This window comes from Phalacrocorax carbo, chromosome 7 (assembly GCF_963921805.1).
Source record: "Phalacrocorax carbo chromosome 7, bPhaCar2.1, whole genome shotgun sequence".
Classification (NCBI taxonomy): domain Eukaryota; kingdom Metazoa; phylum Chordata; class Aves; order Suliformes; family Phalacrocoracidae; genus Phalacrocorax; species Phalacrocorax carbo.
The window spans coordinates 40,664,604-40,682,290 of record NC_087519.1 but is presented as its reverse complement, the minus strand read 5'-3'; the positions used below and the strand labels follow the sequence as shown (position 1 = coordinate 40,682,290).

Here is a 17,687-nt window from a genome sequence, read left to right as displayed (position 1 = left end):
CCAAAGTCAATAAATCCTCTCTCACATATACCTTCTGTTAAGAAATACTGTAATCATCGCAGTATATCGCTTAATGAATTTGTATTCGCTAGGTCAATTCTCATTTAAGACCTTTTTCTTTCTTTATAAGGAGACACAGAGCGCATTACTTTCTGCGACGGTTCACCTCGCCTTTCTACAACAGTGCTTCAGGGTCCTCCTAAGCCAAAGCATGCCTACAGGATGCTGTCTAGTGACAAACCACACCCTCCATGGAATTGTCTAGCCTTGTTTTCAATGTAGCAAATTTTAAAATAGTGTCAGAAAAAAACTGAAGCAGAAATGTGTGTTACATTTTAGGCCAGAAGTATTTCTCATAGTTCAAACTAAACTAAAGATGCACTTTATTATTAGCAATTTAATAACGGTAGAGTCAAAATTATTTTTTCCTCTCAAGTAACTACCAAATTACAATGTAATTGTCCAAAGAAGTGATCCTCCTTAAATAAAGTAATTTCACAAGGAAATCCACAAAATCTTTATGACCTTCAGTACTAATACAGAAAAAGTTCCTAAATTAGAAAAAGTCCTTTCTAATATAGAAAAAGACAGGTATGAGATTGATCTATTTAAAACTAATGGGAAATTTAGTAGTTACTCCAGGAAGTAAAGCACACAATTTTAGACACTACTGCCAATTGTCTCCATCTCATTAGAAGGCTTATTTCTGAAGCCTGCATTCTTTCAATTTAGACACATGCACCCCTCAGCTACCAGACTAAGCTGAGTTAATGTCTTCACTGAAAAAAATGTCTTTGAGATAGGAAAGTGCTATTTAAATCAGGTTACAGATGAGAAACTGAGGCAGACAAATGTCCTGAAAGATACTCTGGAAGTATATTAGCTTCTGCACCATTGTCTCAAATTTAGGTCAGTAAATTATATTCTTTGCATATAAATTATATTAACTGGCACTAATGTCCAGGGAGGGGAAAACTTTTGTTGTTTAAATAAAAGAAGCAAGGAATCCTACAGAAATTATACGATCTCCTTTCCTAAGCTCTCCACTCAGGTCAGCTGGCCCTCCTGCAAGTATGAAAGAGATGAAAATTCCTTCTCCATCTTCTCCTCCAACAATGTTGAAACCAAGACCTGTTGATCCTCGATGCAGGATGACCTTTCTAGGCTCCCTGAACAAAAGAAATTAATATGAAATCTTGGTCAACAGTCATGACTAAAAGTAAAACAAACAATTAGAAAACCTAAGTTCTCTGAGAGAAGTAGCATTTGAAAATTTAGGCATCAAAAGTTACATATTTCTTAAGGCAACAATGTCATGGTGTCCCAGACCCCTGCACCTGGTCCTCCCCCTCAAAGCTTAGACTTTCAAGTAATAGCTTCTATTATTTGTATGCTTTCAATTCTGCTTGTTGTTAGGTGAACTGAACAATTCATAAGTATTTATGCATTGTAAATACCTTTTTGCTACAATCCTGTTCAGCACTAAATGCCATTACTTAACACTTTCCATATTATTCGAGAGCCTCAGTATAGCCCACAGTCTTATTCTATCTAATGGTAACAGCAAGCAACAAATTATTATTTCCCTTTCTGAAATTTAAAGAACAAATTCTTGTGGAAACACCAATAATGAAAAATATGGCCTTACTGCTTTAATTTCACTCCAGTTGGTCAAGGAATAGATATAGCAAAGAACAATCCAAGAAGTATGCATAAGCATTTCACGTAAGAAAAAAAAAATATCAGAATTTAGGGCGTTCTCAAATACCTTTGCTGTTTGTTTGCAGCAACTGCAACTGAAAAAGTTAAATGTAAACCAAGTTGTTGCATTCTTTTTATAGGATACCCTCCTGGCTTAGAAGAGAGGAAAGAAAAAATACTGATCAAGTTAAAATAAGGCCAATCAACTACTAATGGAGAAACTCTCCTTCCAAAATTCTACTAATCTGCTACTTGACCCAATACAAGGAAACCATAAATGATTTCAGAAACAGACATTTCTAATAAAGTAGAACAACTGTGCACTGCATTTGAAGAATCACTAGAGAGCACTAAAGAACAATTAACGGACATTCTAAAGTATTTGGAGACATTATTAATTCATAGGATAAACTGAGAAGCTGCATTTTTCCAAAACAAACAAAAAATATCACCTAGTCTCATCTTTAAAAGACTCACTCCATTTTTGTGCTAGCTCTTCAATCAATTTAGTGTCAAACTTAAACTTTACCCCCTATCAACTATAAAGTTCATCTTTTCAGAGTACTATTATTACAAATAAATGACATAGTGAAAACCTATGTATATTGCTCTGGATCACACTAATACCTTAACAAAAATGCTGCAGTTAGAGAACATAAATACATAGTATTTTTTAAATGACTCAAAATTTCTAAACCTCTTTTTGGCAAGGAGGAAGTGGAAGATGGGAAGGTAATTCAAAGAAAATCACCTAAAGGCTTCTCTGAATAGCCTTTGTGTTTCAGAAGAAATCTGAAAACCTCCCTTTACAGTAATTTTAAAGGAAAGCTATAAAATACTAATTCAGCAATGCTATCAGGATGACAAAATCACTTTGGCTTATATGCCCACCCGACCCTAAGTTGGAAGTAACTACAAAGACATATTCAAGGCTCTCCTACCTTCCAATACACTAGAATTAATTCTCCAACTTATTATACCTCTTATGTTTTGACCCTGGGTAGACCCTGCCTCAGAAACTAAGTGACATTATCCAGATCAGATGATGGCATAACAGGGAATTCAGCAACAACATACTGAAATTGCAGCATAACATCCCTATAATTGCAGAACAGAAGGCTAACAAAATTAGAAGAGCTTCCCTTTATCAGCAATGATGAACAAAAGATTAATGCAATATATTGAATCAGTGAAGGAATGAATAGTCTGTTAATGGGAAAGGATTAAGAGCTCTCTAGCCTCTCTGCATTTACTAATCCATCAAAAAAACCCAAACATATTCTGTGGGGGGAAAAAAAGAAAATAGAAAAAAAACACTGCTGGCTTTAAAGTAAGAAATAACCTCTAGTCTAGTCATACTATCACCCTAAAAAGCTCAGCCAACTCATGGAGCATTTTGGCAGGGCATTCTGATTTTAATACTATTCCTGGACTGATAAATCATATGTTTGTGTGTGCACACGCACACACATATATATATATGAAAATACAGCCATTTTTCTCCTTACAGCAATGTTTACAAGTGTTAAGAAACTAATGATTTTCATTTATTTGTTGAAACAGATTACAGTATTCACTAGTATTTTGCCCACAAACACATCTTATGAGCTTCCCTGGTTAACTAATTTGACATGTAGCTTTGGTAATTCATTACCTGGTAATCTCATCATCTCCAAGCATTCCCTTGGGAATTGGGGAGTATCTCCCTGGTGATGCTGGGGGCAAGGACTGTGTCAGATAGGCAGATGGAGTGATATGGTTATCCACTGGCTGAGAATAAGCTTCAAAGAGGAAAAAATTAAAATAAAATATAACAGTTCAAATGATACATTATAAATATCATAGTTCTAAAATACTACATCACATCTACACATTCCCCAGTCTCCTCACACTTTAAGCCAGTAAGCCAATTTTTCAGTTTGACTGTGTCTCAAAAAACCCACTTTTTTAGAAACAGACACTGTGGACAGCTGAAGCCCATGAGGACAGTCTGGAGACTGATCTGTCTTTAATATTATCTTCAACTTGACTAAAGTCAATTGAGAATTTCAGTTTCTTAAAAATCACTATGTTGGTGCAACAGTGAAAACGACAACATTTTAACATTACACTTCTTCCAAACCGTCAAGTTGCCTACCTCTTTCTTTTCACTGTTTTGACGCAGAGCATCCTAGCATCTCCAGAATGCTCTGGGCCGTTCTGATTACCAGGTGTGAACAGGGAGGGATGTTACATTTCTTAGACACCAAACAAAACTATCTTTAATAGACAGGCACTGGTAGTGATACTAGTATGTGCTCAGCCAACAGCAAACATCAGGAAACAAAGGCAGGATAATTCCACCTCCTACTCTTCAAGGTAAGAGGCACCAATTTACTGAGAGGAATAAACAAGCTACTGCAACAAATTTCAACTGTACTGCAAGGGTCCGTTGCTGTATTCACAGGTTCATTGATTAAAACTAGGAGTATTAAAAGGATTTAGTCTAACCTCTTGCATAACAGGCCATGAATCCTGTACATGAAGTGCATATGTTTTACTTGAACCACATCACACATACCACAAAAATTTAGCATCCTAAAGATTTCAAGTGATGGAAAATATTCGACAATTCCAGAAGAGTTGTTCCAATAAATAATTAAAAGGGTACACTGTATTTCCAAGTTAGGCATATTAATTTTAAGTGTACATTCGCCAGGTGTAGTCATACCCACTGTCTCATTACAAAGGATATTCTACAATTCAAAATCTTTTTCCTGGTGTAGATGCTTCAGGCTTTGAGGCTTAAACATGGAGGGTGGGGACACTTCACAGATTCGACATTATTGAAGTTGCCAGACTCTCTTCGCTCTTAGTCACTTGGTGTATCTGATACAGTGCTCAGTCTTTGAGGATTTACACTAAAACCAAAGCTTTTTAACTGAATAGACATGACACAGATTGTAAAAACGACCTGCATATTCTCCTTTTTTGTTTTTAAACCACTAGCAGAACATTTGGATCACATAAAAACTTCATCAAGAGCATTTTTGCTAAATAGCCAGCTCTGCGTTCAGGTGACTGAATTTGAACTGGCACCTGAACTGGGTGCAAATCACCCAGTCTGCACTGGATTGATTCTGTATAATTCTAGGCTCCTAGTAAACCTACGTGCAGTAAATTCCATACATGGAGAATGTATCACATCAACATCATCTTACCCTGATCAATGGTCTAATAAAAGAGGTACTGAGCCAGATATGGAACCACCTATAGTGCCTTAATGCCTGGCATACAGCATCTGGTATCATATCTGATTAGCCACATTACTTCTTATTCTTTAAAGCTTTGTCCCAGTATTAGAGTTCTTTCTGTTTTCTAGAATGTGTTTCAGCAAGCATTAAAATCCACTAGTAATAGCTTAAGTAGTTTAAAAGCACCAGCTATTAAGTATTTAAGTGTGTTATTCAGGCAAAACAGCCCTCCATGAGTTGCATGCTCTAGCCTGGGACTGTACAGAACTTCTGGAAATTGCAACTCTGTATTCACAAGTGGTTTCAGCAAAAATCAGAATCTGAGTGCAAGAGGTAGCCTGTCCCCTTCTAAAACACAGACAAAAGGAAGCTTCCTCAAGTCAGCTTCATGAATTCTACAGCAAAGAGAACACTGCTTTTGCTACAACCAAGTGATCAACAAAAGCATTCGTATTTGAGAATTCCCCAATAATCAGGAGTCGTTCACGACACGTGAGTCCTAAAACCATTTTTTAGAACAGCTGTAACACATGTCCATTGCACCTTCATCCTTCTGTCCCCTGCAAGGATTCAAAAACTAGAGATCCCACTACTTAATTCTTTCTGACTGCCCCTGGCACAATACGTAGCTTCTATTCACTGGTGAAAGATTTGGACAGTTATTGTCAGTTCCAAAACTTGTTTTTTAGCCACACTGGAGTGTTAGCAACGGATTTTCACAATGATTACCAAACCATACAACAATATTTGCTTTTCAATGGAAAATACTGTATGTATTTTAATACAAAATTCTATTTCCATGTCCCTGTACACACTTTTTGTTTAAAGCAACTGATACTTTAAAAAAATGACTCCTGTACATAAATAGTTATTTTGTTTTTCCTCAGAAAATTTTACAAGTAAAGCACAAAAAAAATGGAATGCAGACTTTATGAGCTCTTTTCTAATTAGTGGGGTTTTGATTAAAACCTAAACAACTGTAGCACAGTATAGCAGGTCTGTACATTCTGTCCATACTCTAAGTCTTCTTATTTCACAAAATGAATTTACAGTTGCTTTTAACAAGTCAGTGGCACTATAAAGATGCATATTTTGTAGGAATTAATTAGATTTGTCATAACAAATTCTTTGTTCATTGACTTACAGTGCTTTTCCTTTAATTGTTCTTAAGGTTCCTAAAGCTTGTAACTGCACCGTGTTCAGAAACATAAATAACATCTAATACCGTCTTATTTTTTAAATTTTGTATCCTTTCACAGTGTAAGTAAAACTCAGCTATCAAGCAAAATAAGTGTTTATTATTTCAGACCTGTGGACTGTTCCACATCAGCACTGACTACATCTTTTATAAAGTCCTACATATGGTACTTGCTTAGAAAACTCAGGTCCATTTTTAAGGCTGGTATTCTCAGTGCTAGGGAAGCAAATCTACAAGGTGTAAAAAGGTTCTCCATGGAGTTCCTGCAAAAAAAAGCGCCTGCGCGTCCCTAAAACTGTTTTAGCTGGAGATGATACCTGAAAAACATTCGTGAGGAGCGCGATGGAAATAAAAGGCAAGCCATTACTTTCTGAATCCTCAATCAGGTCTAAACTTCTATTTCCAAGTAAATATTATCACTGATGTAACTGATAAAGGAACTGTGTTTTGGATAAACAGAAGATTACATGCATAAAACAAACTTGCTTTGACAAGAAAAGTCAAAACTCTTAAGGCGAAATTCCATTTCCAAATCCACCCTGCCTTGACATAGCACAGTTCTACACAAAAAGAAGATTAAAGATTTCCTTATAATCTGCAAGTCGAGGACACCAACAAGTACAATCTCTAAAATGGGAAATAAAATTAAAACTTTATTGTAATTTACTGTAATTACACATTCCTCTCTTCCTGTATTTATGCCATTTAAGGAACAACAAGGCTTTTATGTCTCTAGTGAGGACACGGATTATTCCCTACCTTGCAGTATTCTTTTTCTCAATGCAGGGTGGAAATACGGTAGCAACGTGCACACACACAAAAGACAAATACTTTAAAGCTGACTAGGAGTCAAAAGTGCATCATTAGTAATGACTTCAAAGGAGGCCTGAATAGAAAGCAAGTCCTCTGTCTCTCAAAAACAGTGTCGACATTTTCTAATTCTGATATTCTACAATACGCACTATACAGGTAATGTTGGTGTTTTTAAATAGCAAGTTCTAGACCTTCTTAGTAATACTTCAGCTTTAAAGCATTTATACCAACAAGTTACTGGACATTTGTTCCAGGAACCATTTAGTGGCCAACATTTATATGTAGATTACTGAGGCAGTTTACATTCCTGACATACAGCCTACTACAGAAGACTAATAGCGATGATTATTAAACACACAAATCTGTTTAGTTGCCAACGGTGCTAGCCAGCTGGGTGGCATCAGTCCACAGGACCATCCCACTTACAGTGCTGCTGTTCCTCTGCATACAATGAACTTAGGTTGTTTTGTTGAATTTCTACATTTCCTATACTGGAAGTTCTCATCTTGCACTGTCTCACAGGCTGGATGCCACACAGGAGAACAGTACTCAAATGGCAATATGCTCAGAAAGAACAGTCTTCCATAACTGCATTCATTTTGACTCAGAAAACAGATATGACTGTAAAGTACATGTTTAAACTAGCAATCCACACCTCAAGGGTTAAAAGAAAAACCTGATGGGAGTGATAGAAGCAGGCATAGCACTTGAGTATTCCAGACTGTCAAGGGCTGTGGTCAAGCTTTCATTGCTCACAGTACCAGTCTCTAGAGCTACAGCCCACAACTGAGATTTTTTCCACTTTCATTGCCTGCTACATGCTATGGTCTCAGACAGCCCCAACTCTTCTGCAACAAGATCTTCAACATTAATTTCCCCCACGGGCAGCCAGAAAACCGTTCACTCTGATAAATATCAAATGACAGGGGTCAACTTTCAGTCCCAGGTGCACAAACAACCACATCGGTAGGATCTGTACTCAATAAATATTGCCATAAATCAGAATCTCAGAAACCTCTTGATCAAATGTCCCTTGATACAAAGACTCTAAGCCCAAAGAAATATCAAATATCAAATTATTTACTTATCTATATGGATGCTAACTTACTTTGCCCCATCTTTTGCACCAGCAGACCGGATGACAGGACCATAATATTGTGTGGCTGGTACTCCTAGTACAGGAGTTCTAAAAGAAAATGGATTTTGCAGAAAACCTAGATACTGAAATATGTGAACCTGGTTCTCAGTTTTTCAGTATCCTTAGCTCTGCATTTCAAACCCCTATCACCAAGGGAAGTGAGGCAGCCCTATAACTAAACCAGACCAGTTCCAGAGATAAAGTCTTAAAGACAATCAAATTCTGAATTTGGTATTTTGTGGACTTTTGAATGAGCTACCATGTTCACAGAAGTCAGCGTAATGAGCAAACTACCGCATGTTCTGCAGACAGTACAGATACCAAGCCGGTAAGTACTGTGCACTGTGTTTTTTAAATTTTGTGCATTGGGTTTTTTTTTCCCCAAACACTAATTTTATCAGAAACATCTAAAAGCAAGCACACACACACAAAAACAACCAAAACCCAACATCTGGACAGTGCACAGTCTACGTATATACTCAGGTAGTAGACAGGGTTTCTACCTTAACATCATTTGTAATGGGTACATCCATAGGCAGCCTCTGTGCAAATTTAAGAGATTCAGTAGTGAACGGAATATTACGTATTACCTCTCCTTTATGATGGGCCTGAACTCCTAAGAACCTGGATAAGAGGATTCTGATGGATAGAAATACAAAGGAGGATTTCAAATACATGTCTCAAAACAGCTGCAGGTGAGTAGGTAAAGAAGGAAAACTGGTAACTGTTTCAACACTCAATCACAATCCAGGTGGTTCGAGAACATACCTCTTTAATAACTGACATCTGGGAAAAGCTCTTCAGAGTCCCTAGCCTGAAGCTCCTGAGCCAGGTACTGCTCTGCCAAGGGCAACGTCACTTTTGGAGGTCTCATCTGAGATGAGAATAACGGCGCAAACAATCCTTGAAATGGTGGCCCTGGAAACATCAGCTTCTAAAACACTGTGTACAGGAGCCACCATGTTTTGGTATGAGCTCTATCTAATGGAGCAGCTCCTTACAGAAAGCAGAGGTTTTCTAGTCACAAAGTTATAGTACTCCTTTATAAAGAAGCAATAGCCTTTGAGGAGATTCGTATCTCCTTTTGAAATTTCCATTGTAAACGGGAAAATATTGAGGAGTCCTGAAAAAGCTTTTGTTCTGCCCTGTATTAGAAAAATGACATTTAGCATCTTAGCCATACACAGTTGTTTCTGATATGGAAAAGGCTAAACAGATTGCCTTGAATTAAGTCATTAAACATCTCGGGCAAGACCTTTGGGTCTACTTTGTGTGCAAAATTCAGGCAGCAGATCCAGTCGCCGCCGCAGCTGCAGTAACAGCCAACTGCCCTTTGAGCAACAGAGACACACAAGCACATGAAGCCTTGGCTTTCCTGTTGTACGGAAAAGACAGACTGAAGTTTCATCAAAGGGCCCAGCACTTTGCAGAAGAACGTTCTTTGGTTAACTGTTAACAGAAGTCTATCAGAAACAGCATAAAAAACCCAGAGTAACTTCAGACAGAGAACTAAACAATAAAACTGCAGCTAAATGAAACAAAACCCAGAAAATCTACTCAAAAGTACAAACAGCACTTTAGCCCACAAACCTTGTCAAAGGTCACCAAAGGACGTAAGACAGCCAGACACCTGGAATCTGAGAATGTGATTTTTTTCAAAATGCTTCATTCAGGGGGGAAAAAGGTTCCCAGACGAAGCTGCTGGAGCTTGAGGGGAATGACAGCTCAGGAGATTGGATTTTCACTTCTCAGTGTACAAAAGTGCCACTTTACACAAAGGACTGGATACTGGGCTGCACAGAATGCCACTGTCTCTCTCAAGTCCCACTTACAGGGAGAGCAGCCAAATGTGAAAGAAACTTGATAGGGAGGACAGCAATGGGACAAATGAGGGTCTATATGTGTAGCCAGGTCACTTATCTCCAGAAAATGGATGTGAGACTAAGTCATGTATAGTGGGAAAGTAAAGACTCAAGGCAAGATGGCAGTGCACATCTTCATGGCAATCATGTGGGATTACCCTTGACAGACCTTTCCTGAAGAGCCAACGACATGGTAAGAAAGTATTCTTGAAGATACTACTGTCTCTTTTATGGGTCTATGTTACGATGCAATTAACTTCAATGAACTCAATCTCCAAGCTCATCCACCATTTGAGAGAAAATAATTCGCTGCATGAGAAGATGGCCAACAATATGCCCTTATGCATACTGCTAGAGCAAATATTCCTTTAGAAGTACATATTGATATGGATAATGTGAATATAAAAACAAAATAAACACCTAATGGAGGACACCAATTTGTAGTCAAAGAGGAAATACGACTGCTGCTTTCAATAAGACTCTCAGCAGTCTGATCTCACCTACCTAAAACCGAGCTGCTCAACTACAGTAATGAGAATCAGCCATGCCAAGTTTGCTATCTCTGTTCTTAACTTTTTGAGTCTACAGACAGTCTTTTAAGATCAAAGTATTGTTTAATGAACAGTACCAAAGCACATTAACATTTTAAATGAGAATACATATTTATATCCAAACGTTCCTGCATGGTTGCCTAGTAAAGGAGTAGGTTCCTTCCTCCACTCACACAAACTGAACAGTTTCAGTTCAGTTTTCCTCTCAAAAGAGACAGCCAGTCCTCTAAATTGCTATAGTGCTTTGTTCTTTTCCATTTAAGCCTTATAACCAAGTTGTTTTTTAATAATCAGGGGGACTGAGCAAGAGTCAACAAGTATGACTTTTGCCAATATCAGGGTATCATTGACTTATTAGGATTGGGCAAATTATCAGAAACCAGCTCCTTCTCTAACTTCCTCTCCCCAAACTTTCTTGAGGCTTTGCCTTTGCCCCCACAAACGATTCAAAGTAAATATCCCAGTGATCGAGTCAAGATACAGTAGTAACAGATAAGATACTTCTATTATTGACACATGACCACCCACGGCAGTGTAATTAATTGCATTACTGCAACACTACCAGGAACACTGTGTACAAATCATGTTACCTCTCTCCCAGAAAAATCTGAATCCAAGCTGAAACATATGAATAGGTCAGTTACAATGGAGAGAGAGAAAAAGAAGTCTGCCTTCCAAGGACACAGTGGGAAAGGCTGAATATTTGGACAAACTAGATACCATAAGGAAAAATGGCTGCTCTCTAAGCATATATATAAAACTGGGGATGAATAAGTGAAGGCTGAAAATTAGTTTTTACGTCAAAGAATGGAGCATTCAAGAATATCCTTCTAATAAGAAAGCGAAGACATTAAAACCTAATTAGCTCCAAATTGTAATTCAATAAGCTTACGAATAGATTTAAAGATACTGTAGCTATTGCCAATAAACGATGGGCTCATAAGGGCCTTCACTGTGCAGCATTTTTGTTGTTGTTCTTCACATATTTTTTAGATTATATCAGTGGGTTTTAGTCCAAAAGTGCTACTTTTTTCAACTGAAGTAGTATCTGAACAGATCAGTGCTACATATCAATTAGTTGTACCTAACAGCAGGAAGAAAGAAAGAAAAAAACCCCACCCACTAAAATAACTCACTCCAGAACCATTTTATTTGACAAGATGAGTAAAACTGGTCATCTAGAAAAGTCCACCTATTCCATCTTGGAAATATTAAGTTATATAATTCTCATTCCTTTCTCCAAACATTAAATGGTAATATACCTCTTGAAGAAACAGTACATTAAATTAAAATTTTTTCTTCACATTGTAGTTCAACCATGAACTTTCTGAATTTGCATGTTTGACTTCAGAAAGACTCCTTTAAGTAGTACCCTTATGTAAACAAGAAATTCTTCTAACTACTTTCAATACAACATTCACTGGTTTCCCACTTGAATTATCAACAATTGCATCAAAACTGAAGTAAGATTTCAAGTTAACATGGAATTTTACAATATATTTGCAAGCAGACATCAGAGGTGAAGACTTGCCTCTCCTCCCAGTCTCTTTTATTCAAATATGTGCAGCTTGTGAAAAAGCAGGAAAACAGAAAAGTCAGAACATCACCAACCTCCACCTGAAACAGTATTGTCTTATGCTCAGTTCACAGGACACTGAATTTCTACTCAGTGCATTGTTACTCGTCACAGCCTCCAGAATAGGCGTGTGTTCTTGTACTCACCAGCAAGTGATCAGAAATATGGAGTCACTAGGACAAGGCCACATCAGTCACAGAAACACATGAAAAGCCCCTTTGTTGCTCTTTTTTCAGTACACAAGCTATAGGATGTTATTCTATTTAGCATATAATTTTCTTGATTAATCAGCTTTCTTATATGAGATTTTCACACTGTATAATTTTAAAAAGCTTGAAGCTGTTAAAATACTAAAAATGGGGTATGTTAAAGCCGTAAAGAGAAAAATAGTTAAATCACAAAGATAAGCCGAACTTACAGTTTGTGATGTCAGGAGGGGTGTAACTGTCATTCATGAACATGCTGGTAGGTTTTGCAACTTTCAGATAAACAAAGTCAGATGTGTTTTTTAAGGCAGTCACTGCTTCTTCGTGAGTAACTTCTTCTAAGCAAACACTGTTCACCTAACGATAAAAAGAAATTCTCAACACAGAAAAATGTACATTTTCATAGAACACTCACTGAAAGCTGTTGGAGCACTCTGGCATTGAAAGTGTTTATTAGGATTCATTTGCCACAGATATAATTGGTTAAATAAATAAAAGTTATACAAAAGGTGCTTCCCTCAAAAGATTATAATAAACTGTATGGACTCTAATGTTGTAAAGGACACGAGTAATAGGCCAAATATGACACCCAAAATGCCATAAGCATGGCCGATCACAGCATGCTATTGCAAGCACTGAATAGAAGAAAGTTTATTCTAGTAAGAATAAATCCTACATGATCTTGTCATGACATAATTAAGTTTTAGACATTATAATGGGACAACATATCATCACAAGAGGTCAAAAGGAGGGATCAAAACTGGAGAAGATCCCAAAGTGACTGATTTACATAGCCAAGTAACAAGAACTAGTTTAACTTTACAGGCAACAGATTTTTCTGAACTATTGCTATTCAGGTGGAACACTTCCTTTCATTCACAAAAAAAAAGTGTAAATTCCTTTATCAATTAGTGTCGCATATAAAGCCTTAGTAAATTGAGCTGCTGACCCTCTCTTCCATATTTTGAAATAACTTCTGTAGATAAATCCGGGCAACATGGGAAATAAGGCTTATACTGCACTGAACGGGACCAAAGACACTTTCCTCTGATTATTTAACTTCATATACTGTGTAAAAACAATTAGGCCTTGTCAATTCTCTTACAGGGGAGGGGGGACAGGGAGATAATCTACTGCTTAAATATATTCCTTCCAACTGTATTTTCTAAATGCCTTTTTTTTTAAAAAGAGATTTCAACTCCTACCATTCCTGTACCTGAAAAGTCATTTTGCAGTGCATTGGTAATTGCAGTACAACCTAAACACAAAGTTGCGTTCCGCAAAACATGGGAGCTTCTCTCTACATTAGTGACTAAAGCTTTGACTAAGTGAAATTCAGTTAATCAGAAGATATTATAGTTGACATTTTACTCACTTCTTTCCTAACTTAATGAACTGAGGGAATAATTACAGCTACAATAGATTAGGACATTATATTATTTATATCTAATAGCATATTGTATATGCTCGTTGCATCCACAACATAGTACCTGATATTAATCAAAAGTTATTTCACTTCTTTGTCAGGCAAATTTCTTTAATGGATAAGGTAATACTGGACAAAGTAATATGTCTCAAAAGTTTGATATTTCTAGAAAAACTTTCTTAAAACCTTCCATATATTTTACAATATAAGTTAGCACAAAATTTTCTTGTACAGGTGACAAATTATAGCTCTGGAAGGCAGTCTGCCATTAAAAGGAAGCTCTCCAGTGCCCTAACATTGTGCGGAAGTCCTATAATCAAAACACTTCATATGATTCAGATTTTAAAACTTAAAAACATCAAATATGAATAGCATTGTCATCAAGCAGCTGGATCTTTGGGTTTGTGACTTTGCATGGTATATGAAGGTATATGGTTATTGTGCAGCTAATTGTAAACATGATACATTCTCTTTTTCCTACCAATTCTCATGTGAGGATTTGCTCATGTCTCAAGCTGATTTCACAGAACTATAACACCAAGATCTCATTCCCAATACTTTAAAAAAAAAAAATTAGGATTCTTTAGATAAAAGGATAATCCCAGGATTCTTTATCTTTAAGTAGCTCCAGTTTTCCCAGCTCTGTACTTGTGACAAACTTATCAAAAAACTCTTTTTACAGGTGGCAAACTCTGCACTAAACATTTAGAGTCAGTTTCTTACTGTTTGAAGAGCGATAGAGCACACGTTCTGCTGTCATGTACTCTGAGTACAGATGTAGAGTACTCAGATGTACTCAGAGCTCTTACAGAAGCAGGTACTGCCTGGTAGACGGGTAGTGAAATTATACCTTACAAGAGTTGAGTTTACAATTCAGAAATTAATCCAGAAATTCCTGGCTCTGGCCTTGTTTTTCTAGCCAGACAACTAGATTTCTGGATGTATTTTAAGAAAGTTGAAAGTTATTTTTACTTTGTGTATAGAAAATTCAACTTTGAAATATTCCGAGTTTAAAAAAAGCCATTCAAAAGCATTAAAAACACTGAAATCCAATTTAAGCAGCAGTTTCACTACAGGCTGGCCAACCACCAGTACATGGAGTTCCTTTCCACTCTTCTTTTTTGAGAAGAGAAACAATCCCATTGTATGCTGGTTTACATTCCCATCACTCATATCCCAGAAAAACAATAGCAGGCATCAGAGATAAACAGGGTGATTAATACAGGTTTTGCATGAAACACTGCTGATGAACAGATTTCAGATTTCCTGATTAGATGGTGTTGAACGCTGCAGATTTAATTTTTATCATTGATTTGCTGGCAAAATCAATTTTTTTTTACCCATTTCTATGAAATAACACTCCATTGGCAGACAGCTTAACCAAGAAGTGAATTATGCCCCTCCTGGGCCTGAGAGTGAACAACCTTTGGACAAAAAAAAAAAGTGCAGCTCTTACAGCTAAAAGTTTGTCTCCAATCTGAAGTTTGCCATCTTTATGTGCTGCCCCGCCTTCAATGATTTTGGTTACATAGATGCTGTTGTCACCAGGTATATGCTGATTTCCTACACCACCAGCAATACTGAAACCAAGACCTGCTTGAAGACAAAGTCATTACTCAAAAAAACTTATAGCATTCATTAGATTCAAATTATTATCTAAATAATAATGCTATCTGTATCACATATACACATACATATATATTTATATAAATATATATTAAAACATATTTGGCTTGAAGCAATACTGGATGCCTTTCCAGCTGAACTCCACAATTTTCCAGAAAGTTCTGGAAAAGACATAGCATTTGCAGAAGTTCTGAAGATCAAAACCTAAATCATTTACTTCATGCCTTGTGAAAGATGCACACAGTACCACTGGTATTTAAAGAACCGTTCTCCAACAATTCCCCATATAGAAACAATATAATACTTTCTCTAAATGTTTGTTAATCTCTCAAAGATCTTTCTAGGTAATTAAATATTTTACTCCCGCTTTTATTTGATGTATTTGAAATTACTAAATACTATCAGAAATGTGTTTCTATCACTTGAAAGAAAAATATGCATTCTACAAGAACAGTTTCAAGACACAGGGATGAAAATTCAGAAGCATTTGAGATGCCATTGTATTCTTTTTCATCATTCTGCATTTCCTAGAACATATGCAAGGTACTACTTTATTTCAAAAAATAAATGCAGAAATAGTCAACTCCATCCTTCTTGTGAAACAGAAGTTTTGTACTTCTTACATACCTTTAGGGCCTTTTACAAGTTTGATTTCCACTATTTTTTCTGTGACTGGTTTTCTTCTTTTGACATACAATCGTACAATTGATCCCGCTTCTTTCAATGCTTCGACTGCTTTGCTGTGTGTCACATCACGAACATCCACCTCATTTACTCGTAGAATACAATCATTAACCCTAGAGACAGAAACATTCACATTTAGCTGTCACATTAGAGAAGACACACTAGGAGCCTAATACATTTTAACTACAATACACTACATATTAACACATTAAGATACACAGATTTTCCTTCAAAATTATATTGATTCAAGACAATGCTCTAAAATTAATTATTAGTGCTTAAAGATAAAACAAGGATCACTATAAAACTTTTAAAAAGAATATTTTATCCACAGCTGAATAGGACACCATCTTATATGTGTTTCATTAAAACAGTATTTTAAACAGAGCTTCATACAAACTACCTTTTATTTAGGGCTATAAGAAAGAATTAAAAAATTCAGAAACTAGGAGGCACGCAATGAGAACATGCCAGTTTTAACCTCCATTCCTGCTCTTCACAAGCTGTTTAAGTGCTGGCCTTCCACATCATTTAACATGTTGCTGTAGTAACACTGAGCTCTCATTACAGTAAGTACAACGCCTGACCCACCTGTCACCATGTTCTGCCAGATGTACCTCTGACAATGGCCAACAAGCTAAAATGAAGCCTTGAAATAAGCTTATGAGGACTAAAAACCATAAGGCATCAGGCATTTGCCCTGTCATTACAGGGCAAGTTCTTGACAACACAAGAGAAAAAAAGCTAGTCCTACAATTGGATGTGGGTTTTTTCCACAAAGTGATACAGGAGTATACTTAAAGGCTGTTACGGGTTAGAAAAATAATTCGGAAATTAATACGAAAATCAGAAATTAATAACAGTACTCTTCAAAGGAAATTGCAAATATCAGTTGCTATCACCTAATACTACGCCGACGTTTTCTCACTAGGAGTTAAGCAGTAGTATCAGTCCAAAATTAAATAATAAAATTAGGTATACTGGAGAGGGAGTACTCTATTAATTTAAATAAAAAATATGGCTTTCAAAGATGTGTACTAGCTTTGAAAAATTAAGACACGGAATTATACCAAGCATAAAAGAGTTTTATTAAGCTCTACTATCATAAAGATCAGAAAATCTGCACATGGATAACCCAAAAGTTACCTATCCTGTCTAAGCTTTTCCTTTATATATTGAATTAAGGACTATAGAACATATGGCATAATCAGTTTATAACACCAAATAGAAAAGATAAAGTTCACTTAATTTCACTTAAGTGCAGATTTTATTGGTTTGGGGAGGGAAAAAAAATGGTTCACTCAAACATTTCTCATTATTTACAAAATACTTCTGTAAGAAAAAGTTATTTTAAATGTAACGTGGCATGATAAAACTACTTAAAGTAACAAAAAGCATTTTACCCACTGTTTGAAAATACAATAAGAAACATTTAGGAACTCAACACAAAGTCATCATACCGTAATCTTCCATCCTGTGCAGCTGCACCCCCAGCGATAATTTTTGTAATGAAAATACTGGAATCATCCCCAATATGTGGGTTGTCTGTACCACCTGCAATGCTAAAGCCAAGTCCTGAATTTCCCTAAAGGTAGAGGAGAAAAAGAATTTACATGTCTTTTTTTGGGAAAAGATATTCTAGTATATCTATTTGATTCAATACAAAACCAAAT

At 36.4% G+C, this 17,687-nt stretch overlaps 1 protein-coding gene across 10 annotated transcripts in view; it reads right to left on the bottom strand.

Moving 5' to 3' along the window:
* The window catches only part of DLG1 (discs large MAGUK scaffold protein 1), a 167,969-nt gene that overhangs the window by 45,191 nt on the left and 105,091 nt on the right, over positions 1-17,687 (bottom strand). For 6 of the 10 annotated variants that reach the window (XM_064457637.1, XM_064457639.1, XM_064457641.1 and 3 more), the window contains 6 exons: positions 17,475-17,599; positions 15,958-16,127; positions 15,161-15,297; positions 12,491-12,635; positions 3,356-3,482; positions 1,013-1,169 (listed from right to left, as the gene is read on the bottom strand). In XM_064457637.1, coding sequence (XP_064313707.1) covers positions 1,013-1,169; positions 3,356-3,482; positions 12,491-12,635; positions 15,161-15,297; positions 15,958-16,127; positions 17,475-17,599 — 861 coding nt within the window. Of the gene's footprint in view, positions 1-1,012; positions 1,170-3,355; positions 3,483-12,490; positions 12,636-15,160; positions 15,301-15,957; positions 16,128-17,474; positions 17,600-17,687 lie in introns of all 10 variants that reach the window. The other 4 variants (XM_064457636.1, XM_064457638.1, XM_064457640.1 and 1 more) reach the window with 1 other exon arrangement.